At 56.5% G+C, this 21,135-nt stretch overlaps 3 protein-coding genes across 8 annotated transcripts; all 3 read right to left on the bottom strand.

Moving 5' to 3' along the window:
* Positions 1–591: 591 nt before the first annotated feature.
* On the bottom strand, positions 592–5,970 carry C1QB (complement C1q B chain). Its single transcript, XM_002919530.4, has 3 exons — positions 5,816–5,970; positions 2,479–2,675; positions 592–1,319 (listed from the first exon to the last, which is right to left on the bottom strand). The coding sequence occupies exons 2-3, from the start codon at positions 2,651–2,653 to the stop codon at positions 745–747; spliced, it is 750 nt and encodes a 249-aa protein (XP_002919576.1). The 5' UTR covers positions 2,654–2,675; positions 5,816–5,970; the 3' UTR covers positions 592–744.
* A 4,026-nt stretch (positions 5,971–9,996) lies between these two features.
* Positions 9,997–14,121, bottom strand: C1QC (complement C1q C chain). Of its 3 annotated transcripts, none has more exons than XM_002919528.4 (3): positions 13,964–14,121; positions 13,474–13,667; positions 9,997–10,835 (listed from the first exon to the last, which is right to left on the bottom strand). In XM_002919528.4, exons 2-3 carry the CDS (start codon positions 13,652–13,654, stop codon positions 10,279–10,281), a joined length of 738 nt encoding a protein of 245 aa, XP_002919574.1. In that variant the 5' UTR covers positions 13,655–13,667; positions 13,964–14,121; the 3' UTR covers positions 9,997–10,278. The 3 variants fall into 3 exon arrangements, with proteins under 3 accessions (XP_002919574.1, XP_034502050.1, XP_019655547.1); XM_034646159.1 differs by having other exon boundaries at positions 13,941–14,070; XM_019799988.2 differs by lacking the exon at positions 13,964–14,121 and adding an exon at positions 13,760–13,920.
* A 3,290-nt stretch (positions 14,122–17,411) lies between these two features.
* On the bottom strand, positions 17,412–20,477 carry C1QA (complement C1q A chain). 4 transcript variants are annotated; one of them, XM_034646132.1, is made up of 4 exons: positions 20,319–20,417; positions 19,547–19,597; positions 19,264–19,433; positions 17,412–18,234 (listed from the first exon to the last, which is right to left on the bottom strand). In XM_034646132.1, exons 3-4 carry the CDS (start codon positions 19,424–19,426, stop codon positions 17,660–17,662), a joined length of 738 nt encoding a protein of 245 aa, XP_034502023.1. In that variant the 5' UTR covers positions 19,427–19,433; positions 19,547–19,597; positions 20,319–20,417; the 3' UTR covers positions 17,412–17,659. The 4 variants fall into 4 exon arrangements, with proteins under 4 accessions (XP_034502023.1, XP_002919572.1, XP_011223683.1 ...); XM_002919526.4 differs by lacking the exon at positions 19,547–19,597 and having other exon boundaries at positions 20,319–20,477; XM_011225381.3 differs by lacking the exon at positions 19,547–19,597 and having other exon boundaries at positions 20,323–20,443.
* Between the last annotated feature and the right edge of the window lie 658 nt (positions 20,478–21,135).

Genomic DNA, 21,135 nt, shown 5'->3' with positions numbered 1-21,135 from the left:
CAGGGTCGTGGGATCGAGCCCTGCATCAGCCTCCACGCTCAGTGTGGAGTCTGTGCGAGATTCTGTCTCTCTCTGCCACTGCCCCTCCCCTTGTTCTCATGAGCTCTCGCTCTCTCTCTCAAATAAATAAATAAATCTTTAAAAAGAAAAGAAAAGAAAACCCCTGTCGTGGTTGGCCCCAATATGTGGCCTTGAAAGAGGTCTCAAGTCCTCAGTGAGCCGACCCAGTTCGGCTTGTGGGATTGAGGACGATCCCACCATCCCTCTGATCCTGTTTTGTGTTCTGTAAACTGGGCACGAAGCAACCTATCTCCCAGGATGAGTGTGAGACTTGGTGAGAGAACAAAAGGGTTTAGTCCCGTGCTTGGAGCATAGAAGGTACTCGATAGATGGTGTTCCCTCCCCATCTCCCTCTGTGGGGTTGTCACAGAGCTGGGCACAGAGTCGGGCTCTCCAGTCACCTCCAATCAGAGTTTCTGTTTTCAGAGGTCGTGCATTCATTCATTCATTCATTCACCCAGCGTTCAAGCAGCATTTCTGAGCACCTACTGTGTGCCGGGTGTTGGGACAGAGAGTTGAACTAGACCCCTGTCCTTTGGCCTTGAAAATTTTATTTACTCATTCATTCAGCAACATCCATGGAGCCCTACTGTGTGTTTTGGCCTGGCGAGGGTGGCGTTGGGAGTCAAAGGGAGCCTTGCTGGTGGGGGAGGGGATGCGGAGGGAGTGAGCCAGCCCCACAGCTCATGCCTCTGCGTCTGGGAAGAGCAGGAACCCAGAGAAGATGCTATTGGCACCTTCCATGCCCAGCAGGGAGTTCTTGTCTGTGGCCTGCAGGAAGACGTTCTCCCCCTCGTTCAGCTTGAGGACCACCCCGCCCGTGGTGACCTGGAAGGTGCTCTGGACGTAATCGCAGAAGGTGACCACCTTCTCCATGCGCTCCCGGCCCCGCATGAGGTTCACGCACAGGTTTCCTCGCGAGCTGGCGTGGTAGGTGAGGTAGTAAATGCCGGGCACGCTGCAGGTGAACTTGCCACTTCGAGGCTCGTAGTTGCGGTTCTCGTTGGTGATCACGTGGTCGAAGCGGATGGTCTGGTCCCGCCGCAGGACAGTGTTGATGGTCCTCGTGGCAGAGAAGGCGATTTTCTGTGTGGCCCTATAGTCCCCTGATTCACCCTTGGGGCCACGGGCTCCGGGGGGCCCTGGGGAACCTTTGGGGCCAATAGGGCCCTTGGGGCCTACTTTGCCTGGTTTCCCAGGAATCCCTGGATCTCCCTTCTCCCCAAACTCGCCATGGTCTCCAACCAGCCCTGGCATGCCTGGAAAAGGAGAGACAAGAGACATGATGGGCTGGAGATCACTGAGAACCAAAGGAAGGAGCCCTGGGCTGGGAGGCTGAGAGCCTGGCCCTGTAACCTCCGACGTGTCCCTGCTCCTTTCTGGGCCTCAGGTTCCCATGTGTGGAAGAGAGGAGAAGGGGGGGCTCTCCTCTCAGCCCCACTTTCCTGACAGCAATGGGACCTGATGCCCGAGGCACGGATAGCGGTGTCTCCTCCGGGAAGGTGCTGGGCCCGCACTCCTCACCTGCTCATACAGGCTCTCTTACTCCGGCCTGGAGCCGGGTAATGATTTCCTGGCCCGCATGCTGTCCCTCCCCACTCCCGCCCCCACGGCAGGCATCTTTAATCAATCCGAACGTTCCTTTCATCGGAGCCTGGAAGTGGACCTCAGAAACCTTGTCACGGCCACTCCAAGCGGCTGCTACCCCTCAGTCTGGGACAGTGCGAGAGAAAGCCTCTTTTCCAGGAAAGTGGTAGAGTATGGTGGCTGAGAGCTTGGGCCCAGGGGAGAGACAGATGTCCTGCCACACCTGCCATTATCAGTCCTGTTGCCTTGACGGAGTCACAGTCTTTGGGGCTCAGCTTCCTGCTCTGTAAAATGGGCACGAGGGTATTTTGTGGGATTGTGAGGGTTACTTGAGATTACGTGAGGACAGTGGTTGGTTTTGGTTAAATGAAGTACATTTTACAGGGGCGGGGGTGTCTTGGTGGGAAGTCTTATTTGAACCCTGTGACAACCCCACAAAGAATCTGCCCTTGTTTTATAGGGGAAGCCACCCCCGCATTTCAGAGAGGGGAAGCCACCTCCCCCAGGAGGCAGCCCAGGGCTGCCCGTCTGCCACAGTGCTTTCTCTCTGCCTGAAGAGAGAGCCACAGGGTGAGAAAGTCACGGTCTGCTCTCAGCCTCAACATACACCTGGCTCCCTTGGACAAATCAGTAGCCTTTCCGGACATCAGTTTTCCAGGCTGTAAAATGGGAATTGGAATCCCCTGTTCGCATAGTCATTGTGGAGGACGGGCTTGGCAACGGATGGATTTGCAAGTGCTTTTGCCACCTCTCGGGTGGGCAGCTGTGACCGGGAGGCAGGAGACGGGGCCTTGCTCAATGACACGAGGGTACCCCCAAAGCCTGCAGTACCTTTCTCTCCCTTTGTCCCCGGGGTCCCAGGTTTGCCATTAGAGCCCGGTGCGCCGGGGATGCCCGGGATGCCAGGGATGCCCAGGTGTTCGGTACAGCTGCCTTGGGCCCAGGAGACATCCAGCAGACCCAGGAGCAGCAGCAGCGCCAGAACGCCGCCCCGCGGGGTCTTCATCACCGCCCTGTTTCAGCTACTCCTGTGGGGGGACGAGAAGGTAGAGTGGGTTACTACCATGGAGACTCCTAGCACGTGTGCAATCATTCATTCACCCCTTCATGTATTCACTGGGTGTGTCCTTTCCACCAGACCAGACCCCGCGCTGGGTGCTGGGGTAACACAGATATGGCTCCTGCTTTCACGGAGCTGACCGTCCTAGGGGAAGGGGGACGATAAACAGGTCAACATACAAGTAAATGGAAGTAGCGAGAGACTGTGCAGAGTGCTTGGTAGGAAACGCGGGGGTGCTTGAAGGGAAAGGGAGAGCAACTGGGGTTGAGGGGCAGGTGGGTGGCTTTCTGGAAAGGGGGGGTTCTGACCTGGAGGTTCAGAAACGGCTGGAGCAAGAATGTTCCGGGAGGAAAGGAAGCGGGGACAAAGGCCCAGAGGTAGGACAGCACCGGCAGTATCAAGGACCCGCAGGGAGACTAGTGTGGCTGGAGGGGAGTAGAGGTCAGAGGAATGGGAGGTCGAGGCCGTGGTTCACGGGCTTCGGGTCTGCATGTAAGCGTTCTCACTCATTAGAGCTTCGAAGTTCAGGCTGCCTGTGCTGTTTCCACAGCGGGCCACCTTATATCCTCAGGGCAGCCCTGCCTGGAGGAAGCTATTATTTTTATACGGAAGGGGACCCTGAAACTCAGGGAGGCCCAGACACTTGCTCAGGGTCACACAGGAAGGACCGTAGCCAGGACTCAAACCCAGGCCTGTCTGACTCTGAAGCCAGATGGCCCACACACCAGGCCATCTCAGCTGATGGAATATTCTCAGGTCCCTCCACAGGCCTGGGTCAGGGGGAAGCACTGGCCCCTTCTGAATCCCAGAGAACCAGGAAGAACTGAGCTGTCTTGAACCAATCAGCACAGCCAGCACCCCATAGCATTAATTCTCAAGACAGAAGGAACCTTAAAACTCATCGAATCTGACATTGTTTCAAAAAATTGAGGTGACAGGGGCGCCTGGGTGGCACCGTTGGTTAGGCACCTGACTCTTGGTTTCGGCTCACGTCGTGATCTCGGGGTCATGGGGTTGAGCCCCACATCAGGCTCTGTGCTCAGTGCGGCGTCTGCTTGGGATTCTCACCCTCTCTCCCTCTGCCCCTCCCTCTCTAAAATAAAATAAATAAATATTTACAAAAAATTAAGGTGACATTCACATAATATAAATTTAACCTAAAACCTTTATCTTTGCATAAATATCAGTTCCTACTCTTCCTGGAAGTTTTACAAAACGGCGGATTTGACAACTTCAACAACCCGTGCATTGGGCACTTAGCCAGGCTCTGGGCCAAACACTTTACGAGCCGCGATCTCATCTCATGTGGTCCCTACCACAGCCCCCCAGGAAAGCACCCGGCTTTCTCCTTCTCCAGATGGGGAAACGGGGTATTAGAGAGGGTGGGACCCCCATCAAGGTCACACGGCCACCTTGTGGCTGGACGTCCACTGGACCTTAAACCTCACAGCGTGTTCCGTGAAGAGGCTGCTGGGTCTGGTGGTTCAAACGTGGGCTTTGGAGTCAGACAGGCTGATGGTGGCTAATGCGTGGGGGCATTTTGAGCAAAGCTGGGGACGGGCCGGTGCTCGGGGCAGGAGGCGTCTATCCTTACTGCTCCTGCCGCTGTGGCTGCCCAGAGACTGTGTGTCAGAGGCCGTGGTGAGAGGCCCCTGGTGTCAGAAGGATAGCAACCCTGCCAGGGTCCGAATCCGGCCACCACCACTTCCAGGAGAGGGCCTCAGGCAAATCGCTTCTCTCTGGCACCTTTCCCCTTCCACGAAGTGGGGATAATACTAATCTCTGCCATGTAGGGTCAGTGGGAGGACGGATGAGGTAGGGTCTGGCATGGCGGAAATGCTAAAGGAATATTAGCTGTTTCTGTATTATCCCCGTCATCCAAGAAACCCCAAGGTCTGGGATATGATGGAGGATGTTTGGAAAAGTATAAAACAGGATCCAGCCCCTTTGGGAGATGGGGCTCGGGGAGAGGGGCTCTCAGGTGGATGCAGCTCACGGGGGGAGAGCTCCAACCTGGGGGTGAGGGGATGAGGGCAGTGGGTCCAGACCCACAGTGAGACTCAGGCTTCCTGGGGGTAGTGGGAAGATCCGGGTTCTGGCTCATCTCAGGGGCCACTGAGTCTCAGATGTGGGCAGGGACCTAGGACTCATCTGGTCTGACCCCTGCCCCCGCGCCTGTCACCACCGCCAGCCTTGCTCCTCACCTCTTTCCCATGTCACCAGCACTCCCATCTCCTTCCAGCGCCCGACAGTCTCTTCCCACGCCCCCCACCACTTGGAATCAGGCCAATTGGACTTGGAACTCCCCCTCCGCTGGCACCTCGCTGCGTGGCCTCAGGCGAGTGCCTTAACCTCTCTGAGCCTCTTTAGCAAAGCTAACTGCTACCTGTCAGGGCTGCCAGAGGATTACATGAGACGGAGTCTAAGAGGAATGAGGTCTCCCGTGGGGCGTCTGATCCCACCCCCTCTTTACCAATATGACTCAGTTCACTCAGTGCTAACTAGTAGCTAATTGCAATTCCACCGACAAGTCAAATTCGTTCCTTGAAAGAGCCGAGCTGAGCTTTCTCAGCAGACCGAGAGGAAACGAGAGAAGGCAGGTGTTGGAGAAAATCTGGGCTGGGTAGAAGGAGGCCTGGGTTCTAATTTCACCTCTGCCTCTGACATATCTTGAACCATGTCGTTTGCTAAGCACTGGGTGAGCTTGACCTCCTGTGGGGTTCCCAGTACCCCTAGAAGGTTCTATTATTCCTAGAGAGGGTCCAGACTGAGAGAGGTGATAGGCCTCACCCCAGGTCGCCAGCATCTAAGAGACAGAAGCAGGACTCAGCTTCAGTTGCCGGGACTCCAAAGTCCCTATGTTAGTGGCTCCCCATGTGAGGCTGCCTCCCAGCACTTGGGGCCCTGGAGAGACTCCCAGGCAGGCTCCCAAGTGCAGCCCAGGGGGTCTGATTCCCCAGGTCTGGGATCGGGCCTGGGGATCCACATGGTTAATCACCCCCGGGGGCTTTGAGGCAGGGGATGCAAGGGCTCCCCTTTGGAAATCGTCACCCTCTGCCACATGGGTCCTGCTGGCCCGTCCCCCCAGGCGCTGAGCCCCATCCTCACCTGGGAACCTGGTGTCCGGGGAGGCCGCTGGACTGGGCAGCAGTGGGACCAGGAGCCAGACGCCTGCTGCTCTCAGGCCAAAGCGGAAGTTCCATTCCCCAGAGACAGGGAGGGCCTTCCCCTGACGGCCCCCTCCCACGGGCCCAGCAGGACGCCCCCCCCCCTTAGCCCATCCAGGCAGTTTCAGGTCCCATTTCTGCAATCTCGCAGGGGTTTACTGTAAATGGGGAGGGTAGGTGGCCAGTTTGGTTTCGCCAGCTCAGCAGCTGTTAGGGGAACAGGCCGTGCTGGGAGAATGTCCACAACTAGTGGTTTTAGTGCCAGGGCCCCGGCCTTGTGACCCCCTACAGCAGACATGGGTGTTTCTCACTGAAATGAGAACATGGCTGGCCTGGTGCCTGAGCACTGGATTTGGAGTCAGAAACCGTAATTCATATCCTGGCTCTGCCACTCATCAGAGAGTTTGATTCCTGAGGTCTCAAATGGGGGCCTCCATGTTCTCCGCCAAGAGGACCCAAGGGAGCCCCAATTTCCTCTGCTGGATGATGGGACTATAATTACACCTGCTCTGTAGACAGCACAGGGCACTGGGGCCTCATTTGCGATCGTGGAGGAGAAAGTGGTGGGTAAACTAGAAAGTAAAGGGCACGTGTTAATTGTTAATATCACGCCATGTCTCAGGCTTCCCTTTTCCGGGCTCATCTTCTCTCTGCCTTCTTCTCATTCTATACTTCTGCTCTTGCCCTGTTCTCAGAAAATTATCTAATAATGAATTTTAAATGCAGTCATTATTTATTGATAGCCCTCCCTCTGCTTACAGCAGGGCTGGGAGCTGACGACAACGATGGGCACAGGCAGGGGCTTATTGCTTGTCGCTCCTGGAATCACACCAGGTCAGGGCTGGAGAGGGGCTTAGAGGTCACCCGGCTCATTCCTCTCGCCTTAGATATGGGAAAACTGAGCCTGAGAGGGGAGAAAGTCATCACTGAGCAAATGTTTATCATGAGCGTCTCTGTGCCAGGTGCTGGAGAAAGAGTCACGAGCGGATCAGCCATGGCTCCTGTCCCCACGGAGAGTTCCTTCTACTGGGGGAGATGGGCGTTAAACATTGAGTGGCACAGTGGTCTCATGGCCGCTGTGATAAATGTCAGAGCAAAAGGACCAGAGGTGCCTGGGTGGCTCAGCTGGTTGAACGTCGGACTCTCAGTTTCGGCTCAGGTTGTGATCCCCTAGGTGGTGGGGTCCAGCCCTATGCCGGGCTCTGCTCAGCGGGGAGTCCCCTTCTCGCCTTCTCTCTCCCTCTGCCCTTCTGCACGTGCGTGTGCTCTCGCTCTCTAACATAAATAAATCTTGAAAAAAAGAAAAGAAAAAAGAGGGGACTGCTGGAGCCCACACCTCATACAAGCGGCAGCTGCGGGACTCAGAGCCAGACGTCGCTGGCACCGGCGTGTCGGCCTGCTGGCTGGGGGTGCATCTAGGGCAATGTGATGCATGCCCCTCGCAGGGACAGGTACCCAGCCAGTGCCAGCTGCTGCCACAGGTCAGGAGGGCCCCACTTGACAGCTGTGCTTGGAGATAGAACACCTTTGGGCTTGTGGATGATGATTGATGGAAATTAAGGGTTACCTGCAGTGGCGATTAGGGAAAGAAGAGACTAGTTTGGTAAAACCAAAGGGTCTCTGGGCTCAGCCAACATAGACCCGAGGGGACTCGGCCTGGATGAGGAGGGGAAGGTCGTGGATTCTGAGCGGGGAGGAGGGTGGAGCTCTGTACCACTTCGTCTCTGTACCTATAAAATTGTTAATTCGTAGGTTGCAGGGCCAGGGTTCTTCTGAGGGTCCCAAGGGCCCCCTGGGCCTGGGCTTCTAATTCTTTGGTGGCTGATGGCAATGAGAAAAGGTAAGCTTGAACTTGGGGCTCAAGGAGACAGCTCGGGACTAAAAGCGGGAGGCAGCAGGGAGGGGAGGCCCGGCACGGGCTTAGGAATCAGCCTCTCCCAAGTCTGAATCCAGCTTTGCCTTGGTCTAGTTATGTGGCCTCAGGCATATTTACTGGCCTCAGTTTCCCCATATATGAATGGAAGGCATGGGTTATGGGGATCCAGTGAGGTAACCAGGCATGTCCAGGGCCCAGCCTTCTGTGGGCCCCCCATGTGAGCCTGGGGACAGTGTTATATGTATGAAGAAAGGACTGAATTCTTGGAGCCTGTGTGCATGGGAGCCATGCCTGGATCAGGAACCAGGAGTGGAAGGGTCTCTGAGCCTCGGCCCCTGAGTAGGAGTCAGCTAGTGTCTGTACCTGTAAAAATCTCTGTCTTGCATCCCTGACGCAGAGGGGATGATCCCTAGCAAGGGTGGGCGAAGAAATGTGCAATTCCTCAAGATTCTGTGATCCAAGAGGGATTCCTTGAGGCTCAGGGTGTCTTATTCATTTAAAAAAATGTTTTATTTATTTTATTTGAGGGGGGAGGGGCTGCAGGAGAGAGGGAGAGAGACAGTCTCAAGCAGACTCAAGCCACCCCTCAGGGTGTCCTATCCCCACTCCGGTCCCACTCCCACTCCCACTCCTCCTTGCCTGCCCCCCTTCGAAGCCCTCGCCGGGTTCCCCTCAGCCCAGCAGACAAGTTGGCATTTTCAAAGGCCTGTCTCTCCTGACAAAACGAGAACAACAAGGCAACAATTATGGAAAATAAAAATGGCACAAAAATTGTCGTTTCCAAAGTACAGGTTTCTGATCTGACACTGTGGCCTACACAAACGGTGTATTGATTTTTTAAACAAAAGAGAAATGAGAAGAAAGATGTATCACTTGGGGCACTGCTGGGTGGACTGCTAAGTGGCTGATGGAGGAGAGCTGTACGGGGAGTGGCCCTGTGACCTGGCCCTGTCTCTGCCAGAGGCACCCCATGACCCAGCCGGGGTTCCTAGGTCCTTGCCTCTGTTCCCACTGTGTGTGTGTACACACATGATTTTGTTGTACCACCAGATTAAGGAACCTAGGCTCTAAAAAGTCACTAGTTTGTAATCCAAGGCTCTGGAGGGCACTGTGGGGACACAAATGGGAGAATCAGGGAAGGCTTCGTGGAGGAGGTGATCTTTGTGTTGAACCCTGACAGTTGAGTGTGTATTATCCAGGTGGATAGAGGACTAGTGTGAGCGGGGTGGGGTCTCTACAGGATGAAGAAACAACATGGCAAAGGCAGGAGGGTGTGGACTGGCTCCTTTTACGAACAAAGGAGCCAAAGTGGGTGGAGGTGGTCATGGGCTGCAGTCACTGCTCTGACAGGCCTCCCGATGGGTCAGTGCCTCTGTGAGCTCCGTGGGGCCTTGGGGAAGCAAGCTGAGATCCCAGCCAGGCCAGGGCGGGTTCTCCTTGGGTCTCTGTGGGCTCCGAGGCCAGACAGGCAGTCTGCCCAGGAAAGTTATAACCTTTCATCTCTTTCGAACTTGAACTGTCAACCCTTCTCATGGTCACCACAGTGCAAGTGCTATGGCTAGTGTCGGGCTTCCTGGTCCTCCAACAAAGATCATACCAGCTGGGCCCAACCGTCAGGAGCCTTGCCGTGGAAGTCTGCAGGCCTGGGGGCAGAAGTGGTTTTTGTTGAGCTCCTGGAGGCTCCCAGAGTTTGTCAGTTATTTGGGGTGAATCAGACGACTGGGGGGACAGATTCTCTCTCTTACAGGCTCATGCCCATCTCACTCATTCCTTTACTCTGCTTTTAGTCACTCATTTACCCACTAGTCATTCATTCATTTGCCCCAACTAACTCATTAATTCAGCACAAATTCATTGCACATCTGTTCGTGGTCAACATGGGGCTTACCTGAGCCCAAACCCTTCCTGTGACAGGTGCAACCACAATTCAACGTAGGTCAGCATCGGTCTGGGAATTCAAACACTCCTATTACCTGTGAGCACGGATAACTGTACTGACAGTACCACCTCTCACCCAAACAAGTGACAGCAGATGGCCCATTGGGGACCGCTTGGGGCTTTCAATCGCACTCTCCCAAATGGCCACAGGACGCTGAGTGTCTCAACATTGGCGCCAACCTTTACTGAGCACGAACTAGGTGCTCTGTCTAAACCTAGAGTCTGCAGATGGCTGCGGCAGGTGCAAATCTGAGGATGAAGAGGCCCGCTTCCTCGAGAACTTGGCAGTGAGAAGCCTGAGCCGCGTATATTTATCAATTTATTTATTTATTTATATATCTCCTTGCCTTTCCTAAGACTCGGGTGGAAAAAAAAAACCCATTGACAGTATTAGAAGGTGTTGGTTAAGTCTCAAAGCAGTGACTCCTGAAGGAGCTCAGAGGAAGGGAGAGAACGTGGGGCTGGGGGTCAGGGTGGGCTTCCTGGCGGAAGAGTCCATCAGGTGGAGAGAAGGGCCGGAGCGCAGCCGGTTCTTGCCGGGAAGCGGAGGGAGGCGGGGCGGCCCTGGGGCTGGAGCAGGCCTGACTGCTCTAGTCAGGAAAGAGCAGGAAGCCAGAGAAGACGCTGTCGGAGCCTTCGGTGCCCACCATGCCGTGGTAGTCATTGACCGCCAGCCACACCTGCTCACCCACCTGCAGCCGCAGCAGCACGCCGCCCGAGCTGACCTGCTTGCTGTTGGACATGTGGTCGCAGAAGGTGGTCACCTTGGCGTTGCTTCGGTACAGGTGCACGCACAGGTTGGCCGTCTGCGACGTGTGGTACACAAAGTAGTAAAGCCCCGGGACTTTGCAGGTGAACTTGCCGGTGCTCGTGTCATAATCCCCCTGCGGGTTGGTGATGACCGTGTTGAACTTGACCAGGCTGTTGGGCCTGGGGTACTCGGCCGTCTGCCGTGTGACTGTGAACACAGACTGGTGCTTCTGCTTGTATCTGCCTTCCTCGCCTGGCTCCCCCGGGGGTCCTTTGAGGCCGGGAAGCCCTGGAATTCCAGGGGTTCCCATGGGGCCATTTTTCCCAGGAAAGCCAGGAGTGCCGGGTTCTCCCTTCTGACCCTTGGGTCCTCGTGTTCCAGGGATAGCTGGGATTCCTGGGGAGAGAGCAGGTGGGAGAGAAGTGATGGGGCAAGGACCCTGGGGGTGTCCTCCAAGGGACATAACACCAGAGTTTAGCCTTTGGAACCTCCTTCCCCAGAAGGATTATCACCTGGGGGCAGGGGCAGGGAGTCAGAGGGGAGGGAGGCCCTGGTTGGAGTCCTGCCTTCCCATGACGGCCCTCGGACCGTGGCTAAGGTGGTGCCCTGTCTGTCAGCCTCAGTTTCCATATTTGCGATGGAGAGGGGAGGACTAGGCGGCATCGGGGGTGTCGAGCTCATTCCAACATGATTCTGTAGCATGTGCAGATTTGCGTGACTACCCTCTTCCCCGCAATCAAATGTACCTATAATTTTGCATTATTTTTTTAAAAGATTTTATTTATTTATTTGACAGAGATAGAGACAGCCAGCGAGAGAGGGAACACAAGCAGGGAGAGTGGGAGAGGAAGAAGCAGGCTCATAGCGGAGGAGCCTGATGTGGGGCTCGATCCCATAACGCCGGGATCACGCCCTGAGCCGAAGGCAGACGCTTAACCGCTGTGCCACCCAGGCGCCCCTGCATTATTTTTTAAAAGAGGGTCCTCGACATTTTATAAGCTTCAGAACCCCACAAAACTTGTATCTGTTTCTGAGACGGAACCACCCCGGGCCAGCTTAGCACACGGGAACCACCAGATGGAGCCAAACAGAAACGGCCCCACTAACGGGGTTGCTGTCTCCGGCTCCCCTGCCCCATTCAGACCCCTGGAGCCCCTTATGACACCTGGGCTGGCTCAACTTCTCTCGTGGTACAGATGAGAAAACTAAGGCCAGAGACCCGCTGGAGGCCAAGCAGCCAGTAGGAGGAGGAGTCAGGACTGAAACTTGAGTCTGGCTGAGTCCAGTCAGAGCGTGTGATTCTTTTATTTGACAGCCCTGATTATCTGAGCCTCTGTGAGATTTTTTCTCCCCTTGTCCAAATTGTACTTATCTTTGAGGGCCTGGCTCTAGTCTCCTCGTCCTGGAAGCCCTCTCTGGTCAAGCCTGCCAACCCTTGTGGCCACTTCCTCTGACTTCCTTACGGTGGGCTGTCTGTGCCGACCGGTTTGTGACAGATTCTCCCTCTATGGCTTTGTGAGCCTTTTAGGTCCTGGCGTTAGGAGAGGGGGATCAGGATCCAACAGACCTAGGCGAAAGCTGTGTGACCTGGGCAGGTGACCTCCCCTCCCCCAGCCTCTGCGTAGCTAACTGAGGAAAGGACGTAATAGAACAGATCCCGGAGAGCTGCTGCTGAGAGCTGCAAGGGGTGCAGGGCGATGTCTCATCCTTTCCCGATATCTTCCAGCAACTGAATGGGAGGGGGAGGACATGCAGTGGGTGGGGGGGGGGCCNTTCTCTGAACCTCAGCTTTGACATTTACTTTTAAAAAAGATTTGGCTGCGTTTTTCTCACTTGTAAAACAGAGTTAACAATTTTATCTACTCCATAAGGTACACATATGCTGAGCATTTGGAACAATGCCTGGCATATAGTAGGAGCTCAATAAAAATTGGTGGCCATCAGCCACTCTGGGCCACGAGATGGCCAGAGGCAGCTGCACAGTATAAGTTCTAGAAAAATGGCGGACCCAGGGGCTTCATTTGGCTCACCCTGAATCAGAGAATTCCTTCTAGAATGTTGGCAAAATTCCATTCTATAGCCAGGAGGGAAGACGACAGTGGGGAAATTCCTAAGGACATTCCTCGCCTCTGGCCTGCCGCCCCCACCTCTGCTGCCCCCCCCATCACCTCTGTCCAACCTCACCCCAGTCTCCCCCATGCGGGCTCCAGACATGTGCATCCCACATATGCACCTTCTGACCAAGAAGGCACCCCCAGACTCCAGCACTTGCCCAGCACCCGCGCCCCCTCGTGTCCTCAGCCCCCTTTGTTCAGGCTAGGGCTTGCCCATCATTCTGCGATCCTGACTTCTCCCTGCCCCCAACTACTCAGGATCCTAGGGAGGGAGGTGAGCACAGACCTCCCATAAAAACAGTGATGACAACAGCTATAACACGCATAGCTTACGCGTCCCCGAGCCCTTACCGTGTGCGGTGCTGTTTTACGTTTCAACGTGTTTAATCATCCCAGCACCCCTGGGCAGAAGGTACCACCATCTCCCCATTTGACAGACGAGGACACTGAGGCACTTCGCACAGGGAAGTGGTAGGGCTGGGATTTGAATCCCCGCCCTGTGCGTTGTGGACACTCACTGTGTGGGCCCCCCTCCCCCCACCCCGGGGTCCGTGCTGCAGGGCAGGTGGTGGAGGGGCTGTAATCAAAGAGCACAGCACTTTAGAGTTTGCCAAAGGTCTTCCGGATCATCTCCGGTGATCCTCCCTGCCACCTCCTGGGACAGGTGCCCCTTTTCTCTCCCTGGTGTCAGACGAGAAACTGAGGCACAAAATTAGGGAACGGGGGGACGGAGTCCTGGGCTCTGAGGAGAGATGGGCTGCACCTGCCAGGAAAGCTGGACTCCGCTCTGGGAACAGGTGTGACAGGAAGGACTATACGTCTTGCCAACAAGTTGCTGTCCTTCTCCCCCCAGCTCAGCCCCAGATGGACGCTTCCCCCAGGCCTCAGGGGACCCCACCCCAGCAGGCCGGCAGACTCACCTGGCTCACCCTTGGGCCCCGGCAGTCCATCGTATCCATCCTTCCCTGGGGCCCCTGGCAGGCCTGGCATCCCGGGGATCCCGTAGCAGCCTGTGCTGGCCTGGCCCCCGAGTGGCAGTGCCAGCAGGAGCAGCAGCAGGTCTAGTCCAAGGTGGGGCTGGGAGCTGGACCCCATGACCATCCAGGGGAAGGATCTGGGTGGGGAGAGAGCTGAGATGGCCCACCCAGCCCCTCACCCACCTTCCTCAATGCTCACTCTCTTGCTTCTCAGCCCTCAGGAGCTTACCTCCCTTCCCCAGGCCCCTTGCCCTTTGGGGCCTGGGACCACAAGATGGACAGAGGATGGGACCTCTCCTTTGAGCCCAGGCCCTCAGCTCAGCAGCAGCGGGGACCCTTGTTCCTCTCATGAATCAAATTGGCCCCATGTTTCAGGGAGGCGGCCGGGGGAAACTGCCATTTGCCCCCACCTGGGCGGAGGTCCTGGCCTCACCTGGGGTGGCAGGACTCTGATCTGCTCACAGAGATGTCCTCAAATCTGCTTCCCTTCTCCCGGGCAGGAGGACACCGTGTCAGAGTAGACACAGCAAGGAGGGCCCAGAGCAGGCTGGGCGGCCCCCACCCCTCTGCTCACCCTGCCCCCAGTCCCACATCCCCTTTCCCATAATTTTTCCTGACTCAGTACTTTCTTTTGGGTACTGAGCCTGGCTGACCGCAGCAATGCCCCTGTGTTCCCCACCCCAGGGTCATGCGTGTCTGAAATGAGGAAATGTCCACTGCCCCGGATCTGCAGGAGGGACTGTGTGTGTGTCCAGTTGTGGCATTTATTGTGCCTGAGACAGCTGTTTTACAACGTCCCTAGGAGGAAGTTATAACACCCCCTTTACAGATGAGGAAACTGAGTCTCAGGGGGGTGAAAGCCCTTACCAAAAATCACGTGTAAATGGTTTCTTGGGGTCCAAAGCCTTGCTCTGACCCTTCTGCTTAGCTGCCCCCAGAAACAAGCCTCACGCACACTTGTCAAGTGGCAGGCCTTTTTCTAGAAATTTCCATTTGCCCCTCTCATTTGTTATACTTGGAGGTGGACACCCAGGGTGGGCAAGCCTCTATAGCAGGCAGCCTGCTGTGGTGGACAGACACTGGCTGTGGAGTCAGTGGCCTCGGATCTCCTTCCCGTCCTGCCACTCCCTCGCTCGGAGGCCCTCCGCGAACCACTCTAGGCTTCAGGCTTCCCATCTGTATACTGGGTGGTGCGGGAGGCCCAGGCTTTGCATGTGGATGCCTCTTCCTTTGCTGGGGCCCCTGCCTCCCTCGCCTCCATCTCTGGCACCCCTGCCCCTGGCCTTGGAGACTGTGGTGGCTGCTGCAGGGCTGCTGGTTGGGGCCAGGCTGGCAGAGCTGGGAGAGGGTTCTCTCCTCTCTCCCTCTTCTCCTATGACATTCTGAGGACGAGGGGCTGGCGAGCAGCTGAGGGTTCCAACCCTGACCCCACACTTGCCACCGGTGTCACTCAGGGTGAGGCCTTTGACCTCCCTGAGCATCAGTTCCTCCTCCATAAATGGGGGGGGGGTTCCAATAGCTCCCATGCATGGCAGTGGGAGGACCCCATGCATGATGCATGGGCCCTGCTCAGCCTGGTGCCGGAAAGGAGCAGGAGTTCACAGCTCTGCACCTGCCCCACCAAGTGACCCCGACAGCCTTGGTCTCCCCATCTGTCCCTCCACCCTGTGGCACAGGACTGCAGAGTGTGGGATGACAGCAAGGATGTGAATGAACTTGGCCCTGGAAGCCCCAGCAGGTGGAGGGCTGGGAAGAGCAGCAAGGGTAGACACAGCATTGGTGGGAGGCCCCCATCTTCCGTTCTCACCTTGTTTGCGCCTGGGTCTGTGTCGTCCAGCAGGTGGCAGCCTCGGCCCGTGCTCAGCCCGCCCTGCCCCAGCTGCCCAGTTGGGCTCCACCAGAGCCTGTTCCCCTCCTCCACGCCCCGACAGTGATTTGCCTCAGGGGAGGGTGGTGAGGGGGTGCGTATGGGTGGAATTTAGCAGAAGGAGCAGCCGGACACTCCCTGAACTCACGTTTCTCTAGCCTAGTCTCTCCCACCACTTACAGGGGCTGCGCTCCTGACATCTTTGAGTCCCATTGCTACAATAGGAGCTCTCCTCCACTTTGGGGTCTGGCAGAGCTGATTCAAATCTAGGTCCTGCCACTCTCTGGCAGTGTGACCTTGGGTAGGGTCTCTTTTCTCTGAGCCTCAGTTAGGAGGGATTGCTGAAATTCAATGCATCAATGGCTAGGAAGCGTCCAGCACATTGTAGGTGCTCGAAGATCTGTTTCTTTTGCTGGTCCACGGGAGCGTGTGTTCTGCGCAGGGAGGCGGAGAGCTGGGGCAGAGCCGAGGCCCGAAGGAGGCAGAGGGGCCGGAGGTGTCCAGCACTGCCCTGGGGCTGCAAAGGAGTCGCCCTCTTCCTCCCCACCCCCAGAAGTTGGCAGGCGAGGGTCTTGGGTGTCTGTCAGAGGCCTGGGGGGAGGTATGGTTTTGTGAGGCCTCTCAGGCTGCTTGCGTGTCCCTTAGTAGGGGGGAGAGACCGTTACTGCGGCTGGGAGCGTGGCCCAGCGGGAGCGGGAGCGTGTGTGAGGGTCAGCAGGTGAGAGAACTGGGCATTTCTATGGCGCATGCGCGTTGGAGGGGAAGGAGGACGTGCACACCTTCATGGCAGGGGTGTGTCTGGAACACAGGTCTCGAGGGGTGTGTGTGTGCGTGTACTTCTGACAGTTCGGGGGACGTGTGGGTATCTGAGGAGGGGAGTGCCTGGGTACGACAGCACCTACACCCCAAGGATGCCCGTGGGCTTGAAGGTGCAGCTGGTGTGCCTGTGCAGAGCTGTGCACGGTGCGTCTCGGGGAATGGCTGGGGTGTGTGCTGCGGGAGGGGATCCCTGCCCGTGGGGCGTGGGCAGGTCTCAGGCTGGGAATGTGGGTCCACGTGCATCTCCTGGGAGACGAGTGTGCAGGTGTGGTGTCCGCGCAGCACGGGGCACAAATGGCTTCCTTGGGAAATGCACAGGGCATTAGACACTCTCAGGACCGAACTCCCGGCTCCTTACTGTGTTCACATTCAGAGGACATGGTGGGGCTTCTTGCCTCCGAGCAGCTCTGGACAGGCTGAGTGGGACCCTGGGAATGTGCACCACGAGCACTCCAGACCTTCTCAGTCCCAGCCCGGGACGGATGCCCAGCCCAGGTGGGAGGCAGCCCCCACCTCCATGTCTGCCCGGGGGGAAGCCCGGGGCTGGACTCCCAAAACCTGGCTTTGGGGAGGAGGGAGGCTGCCCTTGGGCCAACTGCTCCCCACTTCTGAGTCTTGCCCTTGTTTTGCTGGTCTAGGGTTGGAAAGCAGGCGTGTCAGGCATGTGGCTGTGGAGGCTGGAAAGGGTCGCAGTTACACACACAGGCTTGGGTACCGGTAAGATCTGGGTTTAAACCCTGACTCTTCTCTTCAACACTGACCTTGGGCTCCATGACCACCCCATGCTCCAGCCTGCTTTATTACAGGGTCGTGATCCCCACCTCACCCCTCAGCTGTACAGATTAGTAGTAGCTGCAGCTTCCACGGCCCTTACCATGAACGAGGCGCGGCTCTGCGATTTTCACATATTAAGTCATTCAATCCTCCCCACAAGCCTTGAAGCAAGTGCCCTTGTGATTCCCACGTTCGTCCTTATTTACAGATGAGGAAACGGAGTTCACTGAAGTTATATCATATGCACACCGTTGGCCAACTGGTAAGGGGTGGCCCTAGGATTTGAACCCAGGCCAGTGAGGCTCCCAGGACCTCCTAAACATGTTATAAAATACAAAATACCGGCCTGCCTCGAAAGCACTCAACGATCGTCATTCGTATGCTCCCTCCCAGCGCCCAGCGTAGCCACGGAACCTCAGGCTCAGCACGCGGACTCGGGCGTTTATTCCAGGAAGAGCCCTAAGAAACCCATCTTCTTACAGTGGACAGTGGGCAGCAAGTTCTCGGGGCTCCAGGAGCCAGCCCTCTCCCTTCAGGCAGCTAAAGCAACAGCACCCCCATACAGAGCAGACCACAGAAACCAGAGAGGTGGAGCGAGTGGGCCAGAGTCACACAGCAGGAAGCATGTGCAGCCAGGGGCCGGCGGCGGGGCGGGGGTCCTTCCCAGGCTCAGATGGACGGGAAGATGAGGAAGCCGCTGAAGACGCTGTCTGCCTCAGAACCCTGGTAAATGCGGCCCTTGACCGGGTCCCTTTCAATCCAGACCTGGTCCCCCTGCTGTAGCTGGAGAACCGTGCCCCCAGATACCACCTGGAAGATTCCCTTGCTGTTGGTGTCACAGAAGCCCAGGGAGCGCCGGAACTGGCCCCTCCCAGACGACACGATGGACAGGCAGATGTCCCATTTGGACACCACCTGGAAAGTAAAGTAGTAGTAGCCGGGCACCGCACAGATGAACCGGCCCGTGTGGTTCTGGTACGGGCCTTCCTGGTTGGTGATGACCGTGTCAAAGATGACCACGTTGCCGCCCATTGGTGGGTTCCGCCTTATGGCTGAGAAGGCTGGCCGTGGCTGGTCCTTGATGTTTCCTGGGTTGCCCTTGATGCCTTTCGGTCCTGGGAAGCCAGGGAGCCCCAGGGGGCCACTGGGCCCAGGGAAGCCCATGTTGCCAGGGTTTCCAGGGGGCCCAGGGTCCCCCTGGTCACCTTTAAGGCCTCGGATGCCCGTCCGCATGCCAGAAGCCCCTGTGGGGAGAAAGGCCAGATCTGGAGGGAGAGTCCACTGTCCACCTGTTCTCAGGGAGATGACTGGGACCCTCGACTGCTCTGGGATAGAGGACGGGGGAGTGCCTGGGCCTTCAAGACCTTAATTCTGGCTGGCCGTGTGACCTCGGGCATGTGTTTCAACCTCCGAGCCTCAGCTTCCTTATCTCTAAAGTGGAGAAAACTGGGAATAGGTACTTGGGAAGCTGTCAGGTTTGGGCAAAAGCAGGACACTGGCTCCTCCGCTGTGCCCTGCCCATGGCCCTGTCCTCCACCCCCCGCTGGGCCACTGCCTCTGACTTCTTCAGTTTCAGGACTACATTTAGGATGGCTGGATGCCAATTATTGCAAATGTCTATGCAGATCTTTCTGGTCTGCTTATGGACTGGGAGGCTCAAGGGGACTGAGATTTTCCTTTTCCACTCTGAGCAGGTCCTCCTCCTTCTTCCTTCACCCCCAACCTTTTTTCTAGAATGTGAGTTTCTGAAGCCAGAAGGGGCTGGGAATGGGGAAGCAGGGACAGAGCTGGGTGTGGGGACTGGAAGGAAGCAAAAAGGATAGTTGCCATGAATTGATCCTCTCCATGTCCAGGTGGGATTATTTTTTCATTTTACAGATGAGGGAACCGAAGCTCAGAGAGGGTCAGTAACTTGCTCGAGGTCACACAGCAAGATGAGTCTTCCGAGTCTAAAGACCTTATTCATTCTGGTAACTGAACAATGACCCAGGACTGTGTGCTGCTCCAAGATCTTTCACATTCGTTGCTTGTGGTGGTCCATGAGATAGAGGACTCAGGCAGGGAAGGGGATACAGAGAGAGGCCTGGCAGCCTGGGGACATGCCGAGGGAGAAGGCTAGGTTCCCTTCAGCCCCTGGGACCAAGTGCAGAGTGTAGGGGCTTCACGCAGGGGCCCAGGTGGATTCCTGCTTCCTGGTGCCACCCCAAGCCTCCACCGCAGGGGCCAGGCCCTACCAAGGGATGAGGGGCTGGGGTCTAGAGGGAGGGGCTTACCTGGCTCCCCTTGCTCCCCCTTGAGGCCTGGCCGTCCGTCTCGGCCGGGTGGTCCTGCAGCCCCATCCCTCCCGTTCGGTGCTCGGCACACATCCTGGGTCACCGTAGAGGCCAGGGATATGGCCAGCACACAGACCGCCAGCCAGCCCCACGGCGCCTCCATGATGCCACTGTGGAGACATGGGGCAGGGCTAGATTTCACACACACCCATCTCGTACACGTGAATCCCACACCTACAGTGATACCGACACACACACCCCCACCGCTGAAGCAGATACACACCCTCAAGGGCCTTCAATGCCTGCCTTCCACCCAGCTCCTGCGACCCCACACCTGTATGAAGAACCAGAAATTCGCACAGATACCCACACACAACGGAGCACACCCACTGCGTTACACACTTAGACGCACAAACCTAGCCTCTGATCCCACACCTACACACACAGTGAGCAAACTCAAAATCCACTACACACTCCAGGATGCACAAATTGACACCCAGAGACTCCACCTCTCGCTCAGCCAGACACACACGTTCACGCACTGCTACAGATGATCAATTGCATTGAACAAATATTTATTGAGTGCCTTCTCCTTATTTAATTAACACTCTCTCACCCAGATGGCAGCGCTGTGTGTCCATACAGGAATTCACAGCCCCCTACACAACATGTGTGCTCACTCCCCTACCCACTCGGCCCATTTCAGCACCTGCTGGACCCTCTATAGGACCCCCGTGCTGGCTCTGACACTCCCAGTCTTTCCCCAGCTTCTTGTGTCCTGGGGGAGCCGAAACCCAGGAACTCTGGTTAGAGCAGATGGGTCCATATCACCACCTCCCACCACTTCCCAAACCCAAGGAATGAAGAAGGTCTCCCACTCACTTATTCTGGGTTCTGGATCAGGCGCCCCCCCCCCGCCACCCCCCACTCTGTCCTGGCACAGAACCAGGGGCAGTGTTCTCCCTCCCCTGCCTTCCTCGTCCAGCCCCCTAGGCCAGCTCCCCTGGCTCCCTGAACTTTACAGCCCCCTCCCCCCGCTCGGGTCCTGACCTCACCTGCCTCAGCTGGCAGTCAGTTCAACGGGGTGCTCCTGTCCTCTGCCCAGGGACTGCTGTGGGACACCCAGCAGGGTTGGTGCCTGCCTGGCTGTGGCCAAGTTTCACATCCCTTCTTACTTCCCCTTCTCCTTCCCTGGGCCTGCCCCCAGCCTTGCCCCAGGGGCCAGAGGCCTCCCAGAGACCGTTTGAGCAGACCTCAGCAAGACTGGGACACGGGACATACCCCCTCCCCCAACCACACATGCAAGCTGGCGTGGGGGCAGGGAGAGCAAGGCGGGAGTCTGCAAGGCCGGAGTTCATGGAGGGGTTCCTGGTTGGGGTGTGAGAACCAGGGAAGCACAGAACATCAGGGCAGATGGAGTTTTTTTTTTAAAGTCAGTAACTTGTACGACTTTTTCACGATTATGAAAGCAACATGTATTCATTGTCAAAAGCTTGGAAAATACAGGGGCGCCTGGGTGGCACAGTGGTTAAGCGTCTGCCTTCGGCTCAGGGCGTGATCCCAGCATTATGGGATCGAGCCCCACATCAGGCTCCCCTGCTATGAGCCTGCTTCTTCCTCTCCCACCCCCTGCTTGTGTTCCCTCTCTCGCTGGCTGTCTCTATCTCTGTCAAATAAATAAAAATAAAATCTTTAAAAAAAAAAAAAGCTTGGAAAATACAGAAAAAACACAAAGGACAGTGCGGTAGTGATGAGAAGCTTAGTAATCAGCTTTCTAGACCTGCCACTTCCTAGCTGCCCTTGGGAAGTTACTTAACCTCCTGGGACCTTGGTTTTCTTATTCATAAATCGGGAACAGATCCCACCTGATCT

This window comes from Ailuropoda melanoleuca, chromosome 2 (assembly GCF_002007445.2).
Source record: "Ailuropoda melanoleuca isolate Jingjing chromosome 2, ASM200744v2, whole genome shotgun sequence".
NCBI classification, from domain to species: Eukaryota; Metazoa; Chordata; class Mammalia; order Carnivora; family Ursidae; genus Ailuropoda; species Ailuropoda melanoleuca.
This window is presented reverse-complemented; position numbering and strand designations above follow the sequence as displayed.